We start from the raw sequence: 18,208 nt of genomic DNA, 5'->3' as shown, positions 1-18,208 counted from the left end.
AATGACACAACAAACAACCAATAAATCAGCAATAAATACACAATAATTATTCATGTTTCCCTTTGGATCAGTTGTAATCAGCTTTTCCAAACATTAGCACCGTGTTCAGCCTCCAGGGCCGTTCCTTGCTATATGTGGACTAGGGCCCCACAGCCACTAGGGGCCCCCAATATATTTTGGGGGATTACACTTTTTCTCAATTGCTAAAACACTAAAACCCATTGGCTGAACTCATTTAGCTAATTGTTCAGTGTGTTGTCACCACATTCTGCACTCTGATGCACGTCATCCAAATTTGTAAATACAAATAGAGCACACGTGTCACTGATTAAACACAACCACTCAAAATTGATTTCATTCGTTTAAAATTATGTGACACACCCAGTATAAGCCAGATCAGAGAGCAAACAGGATGTTGAAGGTGGGAATGAGAAAGTCTGAGACTGGATAGAAGAAGAAGGACAAGGAGGAAGAGGAGGAGGACGAAGAGGAAGAGGAGGAGGAAGTCTGTGATTGGATAGAAGAAACTATGTGAGAGGACGAGTGTGTATGTGAGGTGGAGGAAGAGGAGGAGGACAAGAAAGAAGACAAGAAAATGAAGACATGCATTCACGTTTCTCTCAGGATGAATTGTAACCATGTTGTTGGTCGTATCAAGCCCCATGTTGATATAGTGACGTTAGTCTCCATCTGGTGGTGGAACAATGAAGCCAAAAACTGTTTATTTATTTATTTATTTATTGAATCATACTGAAATTTATTCATTACACTGTTTAATGGAGAACACATGACACTGCAGTAAACCAATACAGACCACCTCACAGAAAAAATACCACGTGTGCTTTCAGTGGAATGAATTATTAAAAAGTTCACATGTAGAAATAACAGTCATTGGCTGTATTTACAGATCTCTGCTTAGAAGATGCATAAATCATAAAGTATGTCACACATTTACAGGTAAAAAAAACAAAACAAAAACAGTTCAAGTTTGATCTGAACAGTAAACTTTGATTTTATATTATTTACTGGAATGTTTGTAGAAAACGGTTTTAACAAAAATAAATAAATAAATGATAATAAATACAAATATATTAAATATTAAAATATTAAATACAAACATGATGGATAAGAGTGAGTGCATCTCCATCAGTGCCGTTAACTTTGGTATATTTAAGTACCGATGCTACTAAAAGCAAATGAAAGTTTGTAAAAAGAAAACGGAGCATTTAAAGGTTTTGAAACAAAGAAAACTGCCTGACAGAACAAACTGATTCCACTTTCATTGATTCCCTTTAAATCGTTGCTTGTGCTTTCGATTGTCAGAGCTTAACGAGAAAATCTTCCCACGTGTTACCGTTAACGGTGCGCAAACATCCTGTTCCCTCAACCAATATCCACCTAAATATTCAAAAACATGCTCATGTAAACACCTTAATAAAACCTTAAAACCAAATTATATTTAGTTTTTTCAGAGACTTTAAAGCTGAAATAAGAAAAATTAGGAATGCTGTTTCTCTGTGACTCTTTACACAGAAACAACCACAGCCTCTCTTTAGTCTCACAGCTTATAAAAATATTTGTAACCTTCTGCTTCTCTTTGTCTATCTAGATATCTAGATTTGACAAATGAAGCGAAGCAGTAACGGAGTAAGATTCAACAGCTGATCTGAAAAGTTCATCAAAAGTCTCTGGAACATCTTCAACAGTCAGATGTGTCCTCTTCTCTGCTTGTTATGGTTGATTCTCTGCTGACCCAACAGAAGATCCAGGAGAAACATGACACAGGTCTGGATCTGGGTTGCTGCCCGGGGAGGATGTTCATCACCTCCTTAACCCTCCGTCCAGAGAGACCCTTCCATCGCAGCAGTGTAGGCAGGAGATCCTGGTCCTCTCTAGAGTTGGAGACAAAACAAAACAAGAAGCTCGTCAGATGCAGTTCCTCTAATGGACACTAGATGTAGCCCATTTTCTGTAACCGCTTATCCTCACTTAGGGTTGTTATACCTGCTGTCTTTGGGCGAGAAAGTCATCAATTAACCATTCACACCTGCGGGTGATTTAGAGTCACCAATAAACCTGAACATGCAAACTCCACCGCAACATCCCCTCATCAATAGTTTGTCATGCAGCTCAGTTAACTGGTCGAGTAGCACTTTACATTTTATCTGGACAACAGCTACTTTAGCTATATAGATGGACACATGTTTCCTATGCGTATAAACAGCATCATGAGAATGATTTACCTCCACGTGGGACATTCCTTCTGCATGCTCGCAACTGTGAGCTGGACGGCCACGATGCTCTGACAGTCGAGCAGCTCTTTGATTTTCAGCAGCATGAGGTTCCACTGCTGGACACCAGGAGCCTGACACAACACAACACATAGAGACACATGCAGGAGTTCATAATGGGGGAATGTCGATGAACAAACAACACAAGTCTGATTAATACCAACAACAACGATGATCTCACCAGGTTGGAGATGGTGTTGTGAAGCAGCTCAGCATCTTCAGTGACCGCCTGTCCGACGTCAGGACTCCAGCGTTTGGTCAGTTTGCTGTGGCTGCGTCGGACGAGATGTTTGAGGTAAATGTGGCTGATGAGTTTATAGACCTCATTCATCACTCTCTGTGAGAAGAAGAACAACATCATGTAAGTATTTTATATTTTACACATTTTCCTCTTTTAGTTTAGACAGACAGTTTCTGTATGTGATCGTCGTAGTTGGTTCCTTTTCTATTATTTTTTTGACTGTCAAATTCAAAGTCAGATAACTTTTCTAGAAACTTTTATGTCTCATATTCAGGTTTATAAGTTGAGAACTAAACATGAGGACTTAATATTAAGTTTTCAGATAATGATAGATGATGAGCCAGGACACGGAGGACATTCTCCTGGAGATTTTTAGTCTGTTTTTTATTGACAGTCACTGTTTATTGTTGTGAATCTTTAAGTTAAAAAAGATTTGAGAGTCTTTGCTGTAGCAAATGTTTAACCTTTTTATTTCACAAACCTTTTTCACATCCTGACAGAAGTCCTTGGAGAAATACGTCTCTATCAGGACGATGAAGACGAAGAAATGCTTGTTCTCCGTTTTGAAGTACCTCTCTAGGTTCCTCTGTGGGACAGAAAAAAAAGAATCTACTGTCAGATTGAACTTGATGATGAACATATAAATATATTTATATGCATAAACCACATTTTCAAATGTAAGAATCAAGCTGAACAGCTACCTTTGCCATGTCTGTTACAATCTGCTTCAGAAGTGTCAAAGTAAGATCCTCCATGTTGTCAAGCGTTTCCATAATTTCCTCGATGTGGCATCCTTTGACGTCTTTAGCTGTGGTCTGAACGTGAAGCCTGAGAGGAAATAACATGAATGTAACATAAAGAAGACTTGTCATTGTCATTTATCATCATATTAATTTCCCTATAGTATGTTAAGTATTTTAACTATAAATATCATCGTCTGTTTTTATTATACACGTTGTTTTCAAACCAAACACACCTCATGGAATAAATGACAAGTTTAAAGTGAACTGAAGACAAAGGTGCTGAAATACTCACTTGATTTTACTACAGGCGGTCAAAGTCTTGAAGAAGGGAATCATTTCTGGTTTGTCCAGTTTTGCCTTTTTTCCAAGAATCTCTGCCTGCTCAGTGGAGTACCTACAAACCAAACCATGCAGCGTAAGTAAGTTCAACTTAGATCTTCATGTTAAAATATCAAAATTCAAATTATTTAATTTATTTATCATCTATTCCTAAAGTAAAAATAGATTCTCACCTCTCCAGAAACGTCAGCAGCTCTCGGAAACAAACCGCCCGGACGTCGAGAGACAGTTTTCGGCTGATTTTTTGGGCTTCTTTGGGTACGGCTTCGATGCACTTCACACAAAAGAAGAAAAAATAAATGTTATGATACAACAAACCAACAGAGTAAATTCAGAAAGAAAGCAAATAAATGTTTAATTCAGAAAAGGAGAAATGGTGCCAATATAGAAAAACATTTTATAAAGTCAGCAAGTTCTTTACCTGAATGGTGTCCACGTAAAATCCAACAAAAGCTTCTTCACAATCAAAATCTTCCTGATTCTTTTTCTCAATCTGCAGGATTTTCTCCAGCAAAGCTCTGACCTCTTTCTGTGGCAAAAAATACAGACAGACACAGATGAAGATGTTGCATTTAGGACTGTTTTAGTGGAAATATGGCATTTTTACACACTTAGACTGCATGTTAGTGCGTGTGCATACATGTTTCTATCATTTATACTAAGAAACAAGTTGAGAGAAATCCCTGAAATATCTGTATGTGTTTGGTGACACCTAGTGGTGGAGACTGCAATGAATCTTACCCAAGTACACTTTAAGGAGATTTAATTAACAACCATCAACACAAGACTAGACCAGTTTTAATGCAAGATTGTCTCACTTTCCTACAAACACATATTTTGACCTTGTTCTGTCCCCTTGCAGTTATTTCCTCATGAGTCATGATACGATAAGATAAAGCTTTATTGCTCCCTAGAGGGGGAATTCTGTTTAAAGCATGAAGCATGGAGCATAAGCAGCCCGAACAATGTAAGTTGATATTCTTACCTCCACATTATCAAGCAGTTTGTCCCTCGCTTTTTGGAGCCATTCTTGGTTCAGCAGCGAGTCGACTTTCTTTATGGGGTCGGTTCTTTGGAGGTCGGGATGACCGAGCAGCTCCGCACTGTGAAAGTACCAAAAACACCAAAATCAGAACTTAGCAGCAGGTTTTACTTCCATCTCTCATACTGTGCTACAGAAAACACAGTCAGTGAAGGTGAGAAAAAAACACTGCACTCTTCATGGCTTTGCTGTGTTGTGTTGAACTACTCTGTTACCTTGGATATGTCTGTAGGACCCACTTCATCAGCACAAGACAATTCTGGGAGCTGTGGACCTTCTGGAGTAGATCATTGAGGTGATGAAATGTGTGACGATGGTAGCAATCAAACAGACAGTCCATCAACCCCATAGTTTCGAACAGCGGACCCAGCCTCACGAGCTCGTTGCACACAGCTTCCTGCACCTTGAACAGGTGCTGCTGAAGGTTCTGGTCCAGATCTGTTGGCGGCTCGGGGAAGTGCTGGGACACAGATCTTTGTATGAGGTGAACAGAGCTCATTGAGCAAGATCCATCCTCAGACACGTCAGGGGAGACTTGTAGGAGTTCGGCTAATTCCTCATATTTGATCTCCTCCACAGTGGGTAAGCGCTGTTCTACGTGGGTGTTGAAGTTGTTCTGAGTCATGGGGTTGTCACACCCGTTGAACCCTATGAAAGAACACAAAGAAACTATTCATGTTACAGTCCTTAAGTGATAAACCCAACAGGATGGATTGACACAACAGTTCATGGTTCCCAGAGGATGAATCCTGCAAACTTTTGTTTTGTTGTTAAATATCTCCATTTCTGTTGGACAGTTTGTCATGGTTAAGACGTGACACGGTTATTCATGGTCCTGATGGTCAGTTCAGAGTCTGTTATGTTGTCAAACAGGTTTTCATTAGGGGTACGTACTCGAGGACTTGATTTGGACATCAGACTTCATTCAACGTATCTAAAATGTAATGTTTTTAGTCACATGTCAATCTAACGTTTCATGATGTTCGTTTTGGACCCAGTTCTTAGGTTTGGTGACTTTTCCATGTAGTGCCACAATCGGATCAAAACCATACAAACTATTTCTCTACAGGGATTAATTAAGTACTTCTGATTCTGATTCTTTGTCGCTACCTATAAATCTGTTAAATTTCACTCATGATTTCACTGTGGATGCACATTTTATGATTTCTGGTTCACTCATTGAGTTCCTGGCTGCCAAGCATGTTTTTACACTGAGTCATATCAAAGCAGAATAATAGTTTGTTCAAAGGTTACACATGCTTCATCGTCTTTGGATCATATTTCATGTTCAACAACGATAGTGAGTGTTCCCTGCACAGCTTTACCCGAGGTTAATGGAGGTTACATTCGGGAATCCCCAGCATTCCCATGAGACCAAACCAGTTTGATCTGGTCTGAGAAATCGATCCAACACTTTGATTTGAGCATCATCAATCCACAGTTTGTATCTCCTTCATATCTGTCTTATAATCTTGAAAAGCAGCCTAACACATCAGAAAACAACATTTATATTTTACCAACTTGGACTGATGGCTCAGTGACCTCATTCTCAACTATCGAAATGCAACAAGGCAGGTAACCTGATGCATATGAGCTGTACAAATAAAGCACGCCCATAGTAATAACAATAATGTCTCACCATCGTGTCTGTCATTGTTGTTGTTCTCCATTAAAAGTCTCTTGCTGTCAGTCCTCCGAGGTTTCCTCCTTCCGAGTTTCCGCATCTTGCTGTCAGCCCTCTTTGCCACAGATTTGAAGATTTCCTTCATCCTGTTTGGACGGTTAAACGTGGATTCTATCAGCACGTGTTCAGCCTGCATGGCTCAGAGTTTAGTGTTGATCTGCAAGCCGGCAGCTCTGTGATCCCTTATAAATGCTGCAGGAGGTGATTTCCCATCACAACTTTCATTTTCCTCCTCAGCTGCTGCTCTGGCTGGTAAAGTGAAAGCTGTTACATCATGTTGAGAAGAGCCACAACAATGATGTCAAACATTTTAACACTAATACAGCTGCTAATGATAAAGCACAATAATGATAATAATTACATGTTTATTCTGGACGGTAACCTGTTTGATGAGGCTGTCTGCCTCCTGCTTTCCCTTTCCTTGTGTGTGTGTGTGTTTGTGTGTGTATGTGTGTGTGTTTCTGTGTGTGTCTGTTTGTGTGTGTGTGTGTGTGTGTGTGTGTGTTTTTGTGTGTGTATATGTGTGTGTGTGTGTGTGTGTGTGTGTGTGTGTGTGTCTGTTTGTGTGTGCATGTGTGTGTGTGTGTGCGTATGTGTGTGCGTATGTGTGTGTATGTGTGTCACTGCTGGGCGTGGCTTCCAGTTTTCCCTCTCACCTGCCCAGTTACCTCATCACCTGTTCCTCATCAACTTATCAACTCCTGCAGCCTTTAAAGCAGCATTGATCATTGATCATTGATCATAGATCAGAGCATGATTTTATTGCCTAAGGTTCAGAGTGTGGTAAATATGTTCAGCTGTATTCAAGTATTTGTTCTGATTACATTACTTATGATCAAAAACTAGGAACCAGGTCACCAACAGCAGACAAAGCAGCAGCTTATATTACTGACTAGTCCGTCAGCCCAGCCCAGCTCAGCTCAGCGTGCAGCGCAGACAGATGGTTCAGTCTACGTTGTGGTAACTCTTTTTTGGATTTGCTCTGTTTACTTCAGTCTCTTTGTCTCTGCTTACCACTCACACCCAGGTCTGTTTCAGCCCTGCACATTCCTCTGTTATCAAACTGTTTGAACTAATCTTGGCTGTGTTTGGTCTTTGGCTGATCAAACCTTAATCCAACCTTAACAACCGTTCCACCACACCAACATCATGTAGCAGAAAACATGTGGAATGACTGACAGCAGGAGAAGCATCGGTGTAAATAATAATTACATAATTGTTTGTATGTTGGCTCACTCAATTTGTTAATGAACAACTAACGACAAATCAAAATGTCTGCTGGGTTTTCCAGTCCACTAACTGCTTCCATATGGAAATGAGTGGAAACCGAAAGCTGCCTGGAGTCTAAAAATACACTTTGTTTCAGCTGCATGTCTCACTCCAAGGTCTCAGTTTATCCGAGGGATCAGAGATATTTCTGTTCAGCTGTTCACGCATGTACATAACGGCATGGGTTTAATTTAAGAGTCTTTTCATGCTTCAAGTTTACAGTGAATGTGGGTGACGTACACTCGGCACTGTGCCTGAATTCATCCTGGGACACAGATGGAAGACTGAAAATCTGCTGTGCTGCTGCTTTCACTTCTGGTCCATTGCAGAGTATGAAACACGACCTCATAATATTGATCAGCTGTTAAGTCAGGAGGAGTAACTCGAACATGAAACTGTTTCTCTGAACTCAGAACTTCAGATACTCGCTTGTTCCAGAACTCTTAACTTCACGTCTCTTAGTGATGTGAATGAAAGCTGCTATGTCGACCTCAAATATGTTAGAAATAATATTCATTTGTTAAATACAGAAAATGATCTGGCATCGTTGTCAGGTTTTGAGAGTATTTTAGCGTCTTTCAGCAACATTTTGGTGAAGATGATACCAGAGTGAATATTTGATCTTATATTCAGACACAAACACGACTCCCAATGAATGCTGATGTTACTAACAATGACTGTACTTTGTTTACGAGATGTTTTTTGTCACAGAATAAGTAACTTAAGTTAATGCAAAACTTCAAAGTCAAACCTGAGCAGCATTTATACTAACGAGAGACAAAAATGAAAGGTGACTTAAGGTCAAAAGTAAATCATGGAGCCGGTTACTTCAAGGGATTCACAGTCACCTGACTAAAACAACACAATAGTAAACCGTGTCTCACAGTTACAGTCTCAGAGGTTAACCTTACATCATCTTTGTTTGCTAACCTGAAAGCAGGAAGCAGCGGCCAATAGGAAAGTGAGTGGGAGTGACTGGTTACCTGTGTCTGCAGGTATGTGTGTACACAGTATTAATAGCTCTCGAATGGGCGTGCCATCACGTCAGGAGTGTAAAGGTGTTGTTGTGCGTTTGTGTAACCACTTCTTAGAGAGACAGAGAGGTTAGGAATTTCAGAGGGATATTCCCAACTGCCTCCACTCGGAGAGCTCGGGGATGTCCACCCACCCATCCATCGATCCAGCTGTGAGTTTAAGAGGACAGGGGCAAAGGTGAAGAGATAAATGAATCTCACTGGCTGAGTTCAGTTCAACAGTTCATTGAGCCAAATGTCACCTAACCATTGGCTGATGCATTCAAATGAGCAGTCGCAGAGCTGTTTGGTTTAGTGTGTATGACAATGAAAACTGCCTCTACAATCCCATCATGCCTTGGGTTGAGTCTGTGTGTGAGAGCTTTACCCAGAATAGTTTAACAGATCCGGCTTCAAAGACCTTAACAGGTTAACTGGTGACTCTAAGTTGCCCATAGGTGTCAATGTAAGTGTGAATGGTTGTTTGTCTCTGTGTGTCCTGTGATGAGCTGCTGACTCGGTGCACCCCGCCTCTCGCTCTAAGTCAGCTGGGATCAGCTCGTGATCGTGACCCTGATGAGGATAAGAGGTTACAGATGATGGATGGATGTTTTACATCAATCTGGGCTCATTATAGTTACCAATTATCTGTAATCTGATTACATAATCCTGGTGACACTGTCCTGACCTCAGCAGCTGATTTTAATGAACACAGAAACAACATTTAAGACTGATTAAATTTAACTGTATGAACTTTTTATTTGAGACTGATTTGTGTATGATTGAATCCAACTTAACATTTTTCTGCAAAGCTCACTGTGACTTATACATGTTTGGTGTTTTTCCTCTTTTCAGCTGCAGCTTCACGGGAAAGGACACACCCTCCGGTCCTTGTGGTCCTTAGTGAGATCAGACAACCTCGTTAATTATCTGGACTGACCTCAGTGTCTCAAACTGGCGTTAATCTGGCCGCTGCTGCCTGCACAGAGGATACCTGTGTGAGTCTGTGCACGTCTCCCCAACATGAAGAAACAAGTGACATTTGCAGAGAGTCGGATGATCCGCAGACTCTATCAGGATGACACTTTGCCAAGGTAATGATTGATTATCAATGCATGCCTACAACAAATACGATGTGATATTAATGACATGTTTTGACCGTGTGTTTGTGTCCATGTCACTGAGACACTGTTATGTTGCTCTTTGTGATGCAGGACTGCAGAGACGAATGAGACAAAAGGGGGTAAGTTTAAATCCAACACAGGCTTTCCTGTAAAAGTTTCTTCTTAAAATAAACGAGTCAGCAGTAAAGGAATAAGAGGAAACCAAACCATGACTCCGCTTTTTATTCAGCATATTCAATCCATCTCAGATTTCACATGTACATGCATTATCTCCTCGTTAAATAAACAAAACATGTGAAGTATCCTGTCGCCTTTGAAATTTAAGAGCCGGGTTTTCAGGTGGGGACAATGCGAGGACATCAGTGGAAAAGAGAGGAAACCCTACACCTGAACCTGAGCCGGGTCAGGCAGGCCCGATGTGTTACAGGAAGACAGCTCACTCGTGCTGTTCTCTAATGAGAAGCTCTTATAACTAAATCCACATACAAGCTTTTAGTCTTGACTCACGTGTGCCAGATCACTATAATTACTCCCCATTGACTATCAAAATAAGATCCCATGAAGATTTATCTGTCCTTCAAAATAAATTGTGCACTGCAAAAACTCTCTTTCTAAGTCAGTAGATGATCTTATATTTGGATTTAAAATCTAGTTGGACGTTTTTAGACTGTTTGATTTAACTGTCACATTCCTGTGTTTAGTAAAGAGCCTCAGATGACTCATCCCTTTTCACAGCCTCAGGATAATGAGTAGACATGCACATTTATTAAACCAAATGAATTAAATTAAAGTGCCATTTGAGGGTTATTAAGATGTGATGTGATGTCAGCACAGTCAGTAGTGGAAGGTGCAAGACAAGACAAGACAGCACATAGCAAACAAATGTGTTTTAAGGGTCCGAGAGCTGCAGCAGCACCTGCAGAGTGCGACAGGTAAATGAAACAACGAAGGGCATCTCGACGTGCAACATAAAACATAAAATAATGCACACTGAAAATTTAACCAAATAAATAAATGAAGCTACATGCTACCTCTTGCAGCCAATCACAGGGCAGAGGGGTGGCGCCCAGCAGTCACTCCACAGTGGGAAAGTACCATGAGCACATGAAACAATGATGGAAATGTTTCATCATGTTTGTTTCAAAAATCCATGTGAGGAATTTCCTCATCACCACACAGATTGATGTTTGGACAAAGTAGAGAGACAAACTCTGCGAATCCCTCGTGCTGATATATATTGTGACAAACACTTTTTGTGAAGGCTCATATCTGTCAAAATGTTTTCCCTCAGCTTTAAAAGATACCTGCATGAACTTCAACAGCAGTGTGAAAGCCAACAGACAGCCAGCAGTGAGATGCGAACACGAGGCGCCCATACAGATCCCCCAAACCATGACAGCAGCCCCGTTTCTCAAGGTAAGCTGTGAAGTGTTGGTGTGCCACAGTGATCAGCTGATGCAGTATCAGTGAATGAACCTGACCTGCGTCTGTCTGTCAGCATGCAGCACTGACACCGGCTCAGAAGGAGTATCTGTACACCATCGCAGCTTCCTACAGCACGGCACACGTCCGTAACCTCATCACCCAACACTACATGAACGTGCTGCACAGGTGTATACCGACAGGTGAGGGGACAGGCCTTGACTGTGCTGTTTTTGAAGATGGTTACACTGATTATTACTTATACTATCTGACCTATAAAGTAGTATGTTCTGCCAACTCTCATATCTTATTTTATATTTTATGTAAACTTCCTTTTCGTGGTACTGGCTCCTCGTCTGTCCCCAGAATTCACCAACAAATCCTCTCAGAGCATTTTCATGTTCGTCATTCATCTCTTGTTTGTTTTCATCCTCTTTTCATTAACAAGGACCACGGCAATATAGATTTAAGTTTAGACGAGTTTATTGCAAGGGATGGAAAAGGATGTGCCGACATGATGTCCTGTGGGAGAGAAGAAGGGATGGAGGGTCAAAGGGAGGAGAAAACAGGGTTGTTGGTGAATTGAGGTTGACCGGTTTTGGGAAGACTGGATGGAACCTGGGAGTTGAGACTCTGGGTGGGGGAACCGTGTCTCTGTAGCTCTGTGTCTTAGTTGGTCCCTGTGTTTGAATGAAAGAGAGAAGAGTTTTCATGTGGCTTTCTAGGAACGTTAGAACTTTGATGGTGGCTGTTTGCAGGCTCCAAACCTGAAAGAGACCACCTCGATGTGACTTCAATTACTTTACCGACGACTAATGTGAGTGTTAAACCTCGACTGGAGGTTCCAGCTCGGCCCAAACAGGAGAAGAAGATAAATGCTGGTGCGAGGAATCATGGGAAATCCTTTCTTCCGAAAATCCCAAACAGACGAACGAGGTGGGACAATTTCAGCAGATATTTCTAAAGAAAAGCAGAAATGTGACATGTTTTTATCACCTGATGGCTGGAGTTGAATCTCATTAACTCACTTTACTGAACTTTAATACTCAGACTTTCCAACACGTCAGCCTCAAAGCAAAGAAAGATGACGAAACATACAACATCATCACCCACACTGAAGAGGAAAAGTCCAAGAAGTAAGTCAGAGAAATGTTTAATAAAGGCTCAACGGGCTTCAGATGTGTGGTAAATGTATCTATTTCTAATTTCTGTAGACATGTTTCTGTAAAATATGTTTATTAGATCAAAATATTCTAATAAAATCCTTATTTTATGATTCTTTAGTTGGTGAAATGTTTTTGTTTTTGTGTGATTCAGGAGCCAGGATCACACTGTTGGAGGATAAAGATGAGGAAGAGGAAGGACTGAACGACTCTCTGAGTGACTGTCTGAGCTCCCTCTCTATGGGAGAATGGGACGATGACACTTTCTCCGATTTATGACATTTCTATGATCACAACATATGAAATCTAATTATGATAATGACTTCATAGTTCCAGATAACTGTGTTTTGATGCCACACACTGGCAGCAAGAAGAAACTTTTTAAAGACTTTATTTCCAGGAAGTCACATGGTTGGAATTACAACTCACTCATGCATTCAGGAGGACTTCAACAAAGAAAAGCATTCATTGATCTGAAAATAAAGATCTGACATATCTTGGACTGCAGCTGTGTGTCCTGTATACTGTTATGGTCCATAACAGTTCTGGTTATTTATCATGTATTGATAATATTTAGTGACAATAGCCATGATTTTCAAAATACTGTGTTGAACTATACAGAGCATAATTTACTGAATATAAAATACTAATTTACATGATCACACTAATGAAAACTAATTGTACTAAACATGTTTGGTTGTAACAGTCTGATCCTGGAATACTTTAAAAACTTTAAAATACTTTTAAAGACTTTAAACTCTAAAAATGTATTATTCCTCTAAAAAACATAAATTGTCTAATTGCCAGAAACAACTCTGAAGCCATGTCTGTGTCTGTATCTCACACTTGTTTTCCCTGTTAAAAGTTTTTTGTGGGCAAGTTTTTCCTCACTCGACCTGAGGCTCTAAGGACAGAGGGCGTCACTCGATTTGATTAATTACTTATTTACACACCGTTTTGGACAAAGCTCTTTAATTCCAGTATTATTTCAGATGACAGCGTGCTTTCCTGTTTCAACATCACAGCCCTCTGAACTGAAACTGAAACTGAAACCAGGGGAGTGGAGACTGGTCTGTGGTCTGGTCAATGACCGTCTTGAGCTTTACCAACATTGGCAGCGAGCTGGGGGAAGATCCGGGGAGTAACTTTCCTAATGCTTGTATGTCTATGTGTTATTTAAGACAGAACAACAGCTGGAGTGAAATGAGATCTTTATTTTGGGGTGAAACGAGTGAAAAAAGGCTGACTACATGAAGCTAAAGGCCTGTTGGTTACATGTACGGGACATGACGAGGGCGAAAATAACAAAACAAAAGAAGAAATTCAAAGAAAATGGCACCAAATATTTCTTTTGATAACAAATAACATGTGACATTATTGCATTCTCTACAGTTACCAAATGACAGCTCGGATACAAGCAAATGCTGATGACATATAAACAATATAATACACAGGTCTTTGAGAGTTAACTTGTTACAGCATTAACATTGTGGTGACTGCAGGGGGAGCGGCTGCTGCCCCCTGGTGGAAAGGAATGAAACGATACACTGAGCCATGTTAACCCAACTCTTCCTCCTCCTCCTCCCTTTAAGATTTCTTGTACTCGATTCTCTCCACCTTGACATCGTCTCCGATCAGCTGATAAACGTACGTCACCACCGTCGACGCCTGGATGTCCATTAATACAAAAGAGGGGATGATGTTGCTGTAAGGGGAGAAGACAGATGTGTTTTAGGTCAAGGCTTTTCCTGAACTCCTGACTGCTTGTAATTATAATCCGTGTGCTTCTGTTACACCTGTTGTTCTCTGTGTGTCACACTGGAGAGGATCATTAGCTGCTGTAAACACTTTCAAAGCTATTAGTAGCTCTGCATTGTATCAGAAGTAACAGAAGGTTTTGTGTTCAAGGCTGAAATCTCAGAAACATGAGCACATAAAACCAAAACAGAAGTGTAGTTTGACTGTATGTGTATGCCGCTACATCAACTCTCAAACACCCAAGACACATTTTCTGATGTTTTATAGAAAAACATAAAGGTGCAATTTGGATTTTAAATTATATTTAACAATTTCATAAATCATCAGTTCAAACGAGTCGTCTACCTTTCCAGTGCGCTGTAGGCTCCTGTGGCTGAACCTGGGTTGATGTAGAACTTGTTTTCGTTCTCAAACGCCTCAAATTTGTGCGTGTGCCCGGAAATGAGAATGTCGACATCCAGCTGTCTCTGCAGCAGCGCCAGACTGGCCATGTCGCCCCAAGGGATCACCTGGTGGCCGTGGATGAGACCGATCTTAAACTGACCCACTGTGACCACCTTCTGCTCCGGGTAGTTCAGGTTCTGAGGAAAGAAACGAGCACGGTGAGGTCTCTGTGGGGGTGTAATGAACATGGCAGTGTTTCAGGGGCATCTAGATTCTCATATCAGACCTCGTCAAAGTCTCCTCGGACTATGTGGACGTCTCCGGCAAGAGTCTTCAGGTAGTCATAGCTCTCCTTGGTGCAGAGGTTGCCTGTGCAGAGGATGTGCTGGATCTTCCCCGGCACCAACAGCTTCTTGAACTTGGCTGGCAGGGTGTTGCACCGGTGGGGGATGTGCAGGTCACCTAACACCAGGACCAACTGATAGCATCGCACACACACACACACACACAGTCAAGTCAACCACCGATGAGCCCCAGGAAAGTTCAGCTGAATTTTGAAAAAGGAAGTGGGCCGAGGATAGAGCCCTGCGGGATGCCGCAGACTCCGCCAGGAGCACTGTACTCCTCTGTTAGTTATTAATAAAGTTTTCTTGTGTCTTGTTAAAAAAAAATCAGTTTTAAGTTTTACGTTATTCCACCCGAACAACAACCTGCTCCACGTTAATTGAGTACAGCTGATAAACAGGTTTAACTGTTTAGCTCAAACTTCTAAATAGGCAAAGTTTGTGAGTAACAAGCTGAGTATATTAAGTGTCTGAAACCAAACTCGGTTTCGAATGTTACGGCTGGATTGAATCGGCACAGCTGGATTTCAGACACTCAATAACAGAGGAGAGCAAGATCATTCCATTTTCACACAAGTCAGTAAGAACCAAACACCAACAGGTTCAGTCAAAACATTTTAAAACTTTAGAACTCAACTGGTCAGCAGAGAGATGCTGTGAATGTTGAAAACTGTGGTACCATCAAGTTAAATGTGCAAAATTATAGGTTTGTCACTTCACTGTTATTTTAACTAGTTAGAGTGACTGAAGTTATAGCTAATGCATCAAATGTTCATTCACTAAATACAAAACCGTAAACTTAAGAAACTAAACTAAACTACACTAGTCTAAATTTAACTACGATCACAATATCTTCCTGTTTTAAAATAGTCACTTTATTTTGGGAAACAGCTCGAGGAACGTGACCTTTAACCTGCCTTGAGTCATCGTAGATTTCTACACAGGTTCCTGAGATCTTTGGGTTTCCTACTCTCTCTGACTTAAATAAGTAAATAAGTAATCTCTAGTTTAGGGCAGAGAGTGGGAAGTGTAATTTAATCATCGAAGCCTGCTGGGCACCAGATCACTGCACTGCAGCAGCTGATAGTTGCTCTGAAAGGCAGAAAACAGCAGATCCCCACAGCTGTGCAATCCCAATCCTGTGTTAGTCAGCGTGCCAGGCAAGAAGAGCGAACAGAAAACAGGGATCCAACACAGAGCGAGGGCACTTACCCGGTGACCAGCCTGGTTGATTGGAGAACAGGCAAGGAGGGGCGGGGGAGGAGGGGAGTGGGTGAGACAGGGAGAAAGGCGGGATGTGCGTGGAGAGAATGACACGAGGCGTAATCGAAGACACAAAAAGAAAAAAAAGAGTTGGGACAAGAAAGGAAAACTGAAATTAGAAATTAAAAAAGTGAATGGATTAAGTAGACAGATATTAATCATTCAAAAACAAATAAGAAAAGTTAAACGACAACGTGGCTGAATCATTGTTAATGGTTGATGGTTAGTGATGATGATGATGATGATGAAGCAGGTGTATTCACACCTGAGTGAGTGCGAGCAAATGCAAAATAAAAAAAGGTGAAGCGAATCAAAGAGCTGACTGGAATTTTATTTAAATCAACAAACTGTGTAAATCTAAAAAGGTCCAGTGTGTAGAATTTAGCGACGCATCGTGGTGAGGTTACAGACTGAACTGAATACTCCTCGCCTCACCGTCTCATTCCAACTCACAAAAAAACTAGAGCCAACAGAGCAGACTCTGTGGAAGAGGCCCCACTCTCTCTGATGGATGAAAGTCTAATTTAAAGGTAACGTAAACATAACAAGTCTTATTTTAAGGTGATTAACCACTAATGAAAACATAGTTATGAATATTATATCACATTTCTGCCAATAGATCCCCTTAAATGTGACTCACATTAAAGTTGTAGTTTTTATTTTTTATTTTTTACAAATGTGTTGCCCCAAACTACAAAAAAAAAGGGAAAACAGGTTAAAGCTGTGACCCTGCAAACTCCAACCAACTGAACACCCCTCACCCCTTCCAAGCTAGTGGGAGAACCTAAAGTAGGTATGAAGAAAAAAACAACTTGTGCTTGGTTTGTCCGCTCTGGGCTACCGTAGAAACATGTCAGACTCTGTAGAAGAGGACCCGCTCCCTCTGTGGATATAAAAACTAATTTAAAAAGGTAACAATTCTCATTTTAAGGTGATTAAACACAAACGAAAACATCTGTATGACTGATATTTAGCCAATAAATCTTACACACTGGACCTGTGATAGACTCATGAATGACGTGCAGTTGTTTTATCTGACTGGCTGATCATTTAAAGTTAATGTTTTTAACTGGCTGCTGATGGATCATTTAAAGTTAATGTTTTTAACTGACTGGCTGCTGATGGATCATTTAAAGTTAATGTTTTTAACTGACTCTGGATCATTTAAAGTTAAAACTGTGTAGTAAACAAACACTGTGGCTGTTAGCCTGTTAGCACACAGAGCTAACCGGGTGGTAGAAGTCGTGATATCCGGTAAACAGACACTAAGATCAGCTGATGAGCAGACACACAGACACTAAGATCAGCCGATGAGCAGACACACAGACACTACGATCAGCTGATGAGCAGTCTGTCTCCGGGTGCGCTCGGTTTGTCTGGTTGAATCTAAACTGTTCAGCTGTCATGTGACTGACGTTGGTCCATATCTCGACATGAAGCTTCACCACGACATTAACCCCGCTCAGACTCAGACTGAAGCCGGGACGTCGCTCTCCTCACGTCGAGGACGAGTCTAAACACGACGACAGAGCGGGCAAAGCGCGCCAACCGCGGCTAACGCGGAGGTTTGTGGAGGTTTGTGGAGGTTTGTTTTTCGCCATTTTCATACTCACCATCTTCTGTTCTGCTGCTACACAAGCTGAGGAAGCGCCTACGCACGCACGACGTCACCACGTCTGACCAATGAGGAGAGAGAGCATCAGCGTACGCGTCAGACACTTCCTGGTGTCCTTTCAAAATAAAACGAGTGACGATAGATAGATAGATAGATAGATAGATAGATAGATAGATAGATAGATAGATAGATAGATAGATAGATAGATAGATAGATAGTCAACTTAATTGTCAACATTGCCGTATGTACAAGACATACAATATAATATATGAAATATAAAATATATAACAACATTATTATTATTGTTATAGACTGTTGTTATGCCTAGTCAGACATGGTATTGGTTAAAGATGCAGTCACATCTCCCTTTACTGAAAACTCTCTCTCTCTCTCTCTCTCTCTCTCTCTTCTATGTTTAAATGTTTTGCCTTATTTTAATTTTTTGCATATTCGAAATAAACACTTCAAACATCAATCAATCAATCAATTGCTTTGATTGGATTTATTTAGATT

At 40.9% G+C, this 18,208-nt stretch overlaps 3 protein-coding genes across 5 annotated transcripts; 1 reads left to right on the top strand and 2 right to left on the bottom strand.

Moving 5' to 3' along the window:
- Positions 1-756: 756 nt before the first annotated feature.
- On the bottom strand, positions 757-6,778 carry LOC104932438 (exocyst complex component 3). Its single transcript, XM_019277838.2, has 11 exons — positions 6,296-6,778; positions 4,872-5,304; positions 4,600-4,717; positions 4,036-4,143; positions 3,788-3,888; positions 3,568-3,669; positions 3,234-3,360; positions 3,014-3,118; positions 2,473-2,628; positions 2,244-2,365; positions 757-1,892 (listed from the first exon to the last, which is right to left on the bottom strand). The coding sequence occupies exons 1-11, from the start codon at positions 6,474-6,476 to the stop codon at positions 1,700-1,702; spliced, it is 1,746 nt and encodes a 581-aa protein (XP_019133383.2). The 5' UTR covers positions 6,477-6,778; the 3' UTR covers positions 757-1,699.
- Positions 6,779-7,070: 292 nt separating this feature from the next.
- LOC113744617 (uncharacterized) lies at positions 7,071-13,748 on the top strand. 2 transcript variants are annotated; one of them, XM_027275167.1, is made up of 8 exons: positions 7,071-7,300; positions 9,478-9,716; positions 9,837-9,865; positions 11,038-11,162; positions 11,245-11,371; positions 11,927-12,104; positions 12,219-12,304; positions 12,486-13,748. In XM_027275167.1, exons 2-8 carry the CDS (start codon positions 9,646-9,648, stop codon positions 12,608-12,610), a joined length of 741 nt encoding a protein of 246 aa, XP_027130968.1. In that variant the 5' UTR covers positions 7,071-7,300; positions 9,478-9,645; the 3' UTR covers positions 12,611-13,748. The 2 variants fall into 2 exon arrangements, with proteins under 2 accessions (XP_027130968.1, XP_027130969.1); XM_027275168.1 differs by lacking the exon at positions 7,071-7,300 and adding an exon at positions 8,586-8,604.
- vps29 (VPS29 retromer complex component) lies at positions 13,526-17,793 on the bottom strand. 2 transcript variants are annotated; one of them, XM_027275169.1, is made up of 5 exons: positions 17,694-17,793; positions 16,030-16,041; positions 14,760-14,951; positions 14,435-14,670; positions 13,526-14,036 (listed from the first exon to the last, which is right to left on the bottom strand). In XM_027275169.1, exons 1-5 carry the CDS (start codon positions 17,694-17,696, stop codon positions 13,919-13,921), a joined length of 561 nt encoding a protein of 186 aa, XP_027130970.1. In that variant the 5' UTR covers positions 17,697-17,793; the 3' UTR covers positions 13,526-13,918. The 2 variants fall into 2 exon arrangements, with proteins under 2 accessions (XP_027130970.1, XP_027130971.1); XM_027275170.1 differs by lacking the exon at positions 16,030-16,041.
- Positions 17,794-18,208: the final 415 nt, after the last annotated feature.

Source organism: Larimichthys crocea, chromosome XXIV (genome assembly GCF_000972845.2).
Source record: "Larimichthys crocea isolate SSNF chromosome XXIV, L_crocea_2.0, whole genome shotgun sequence".
NCBI lineage: Eukaryota > Metazoa > Chordata > Actinopteri > Sciaenidae > Larimichthys > Larimichthys crocea.
The sequence above is the reverse complement of the archived record's forward strand: the minus strand, read 5'-3'. Positions and strand labels throughout refer to the sequence as shown.

Excerpts from the sequence above, each read along its gene's own strand:
- LOC104932438 (XM_019277838.2), bottom strand. The coding sequence starts at position 6,476 with ATGCAGGCTGAACACGTGCTGATAGAATCCACGTTTAACCGTCCAAAC. Across the intron at positions 4,144-4,599 it reads AACTGCTTGATAATGTGGAG|AAAGAGGTCAGAGCTTTGCT; the intron begins GTAAGAATATCA and ends TTTTTGCCACAG. Across the intron at positions 3,119-3,233 it reads TTGTAACAGACATGGCAAAG|AGGAACCTAGAGAGGTACTT; the intron begins GTAGCTGTTCAG and ends TCTGTCCCACAG.
- LOC113744617 (XM_027275167.1), top strand. The coding sequence starts at position 9,646 with ATGAAGAAACAAGTGACATTTGCAGAGAGTCGGATGATCCGCAGACTC. Across the intron at positions 11,372-11,926 it reads GCACAGGTGTATACCGACAG|GCTCCAAACCTGAAAGAGAC; the intron begins GTGAGGGGACAG and ends GGCTGTTTGCAG. Across the intron at positions 12,105-12,218 it reads ATCCCAAACAGACGAACGAG|ACTTTCCAACACGTCAGCCT; the intron begins GTGGGACAATTT and ends TTTAATACTCAG.
- vps29 (XM_027275169.1), bottom strand. Across the intron at positions 14,671-14,759 it reads TCCGAGGAGACTTTGACGAG|AACCTGAACTACCCGGAGCA; the intron begins GTCTGATATGAG and ends TTCTTTCCTCAG. Across the intron at positions 14,037-14,434 it reads GCCTACAGCGCACTGGAAAG|CAACATCATCCCCTCTTTTG; the intron begins GTAGACGACTCG and ends CTCCCCTTACAG.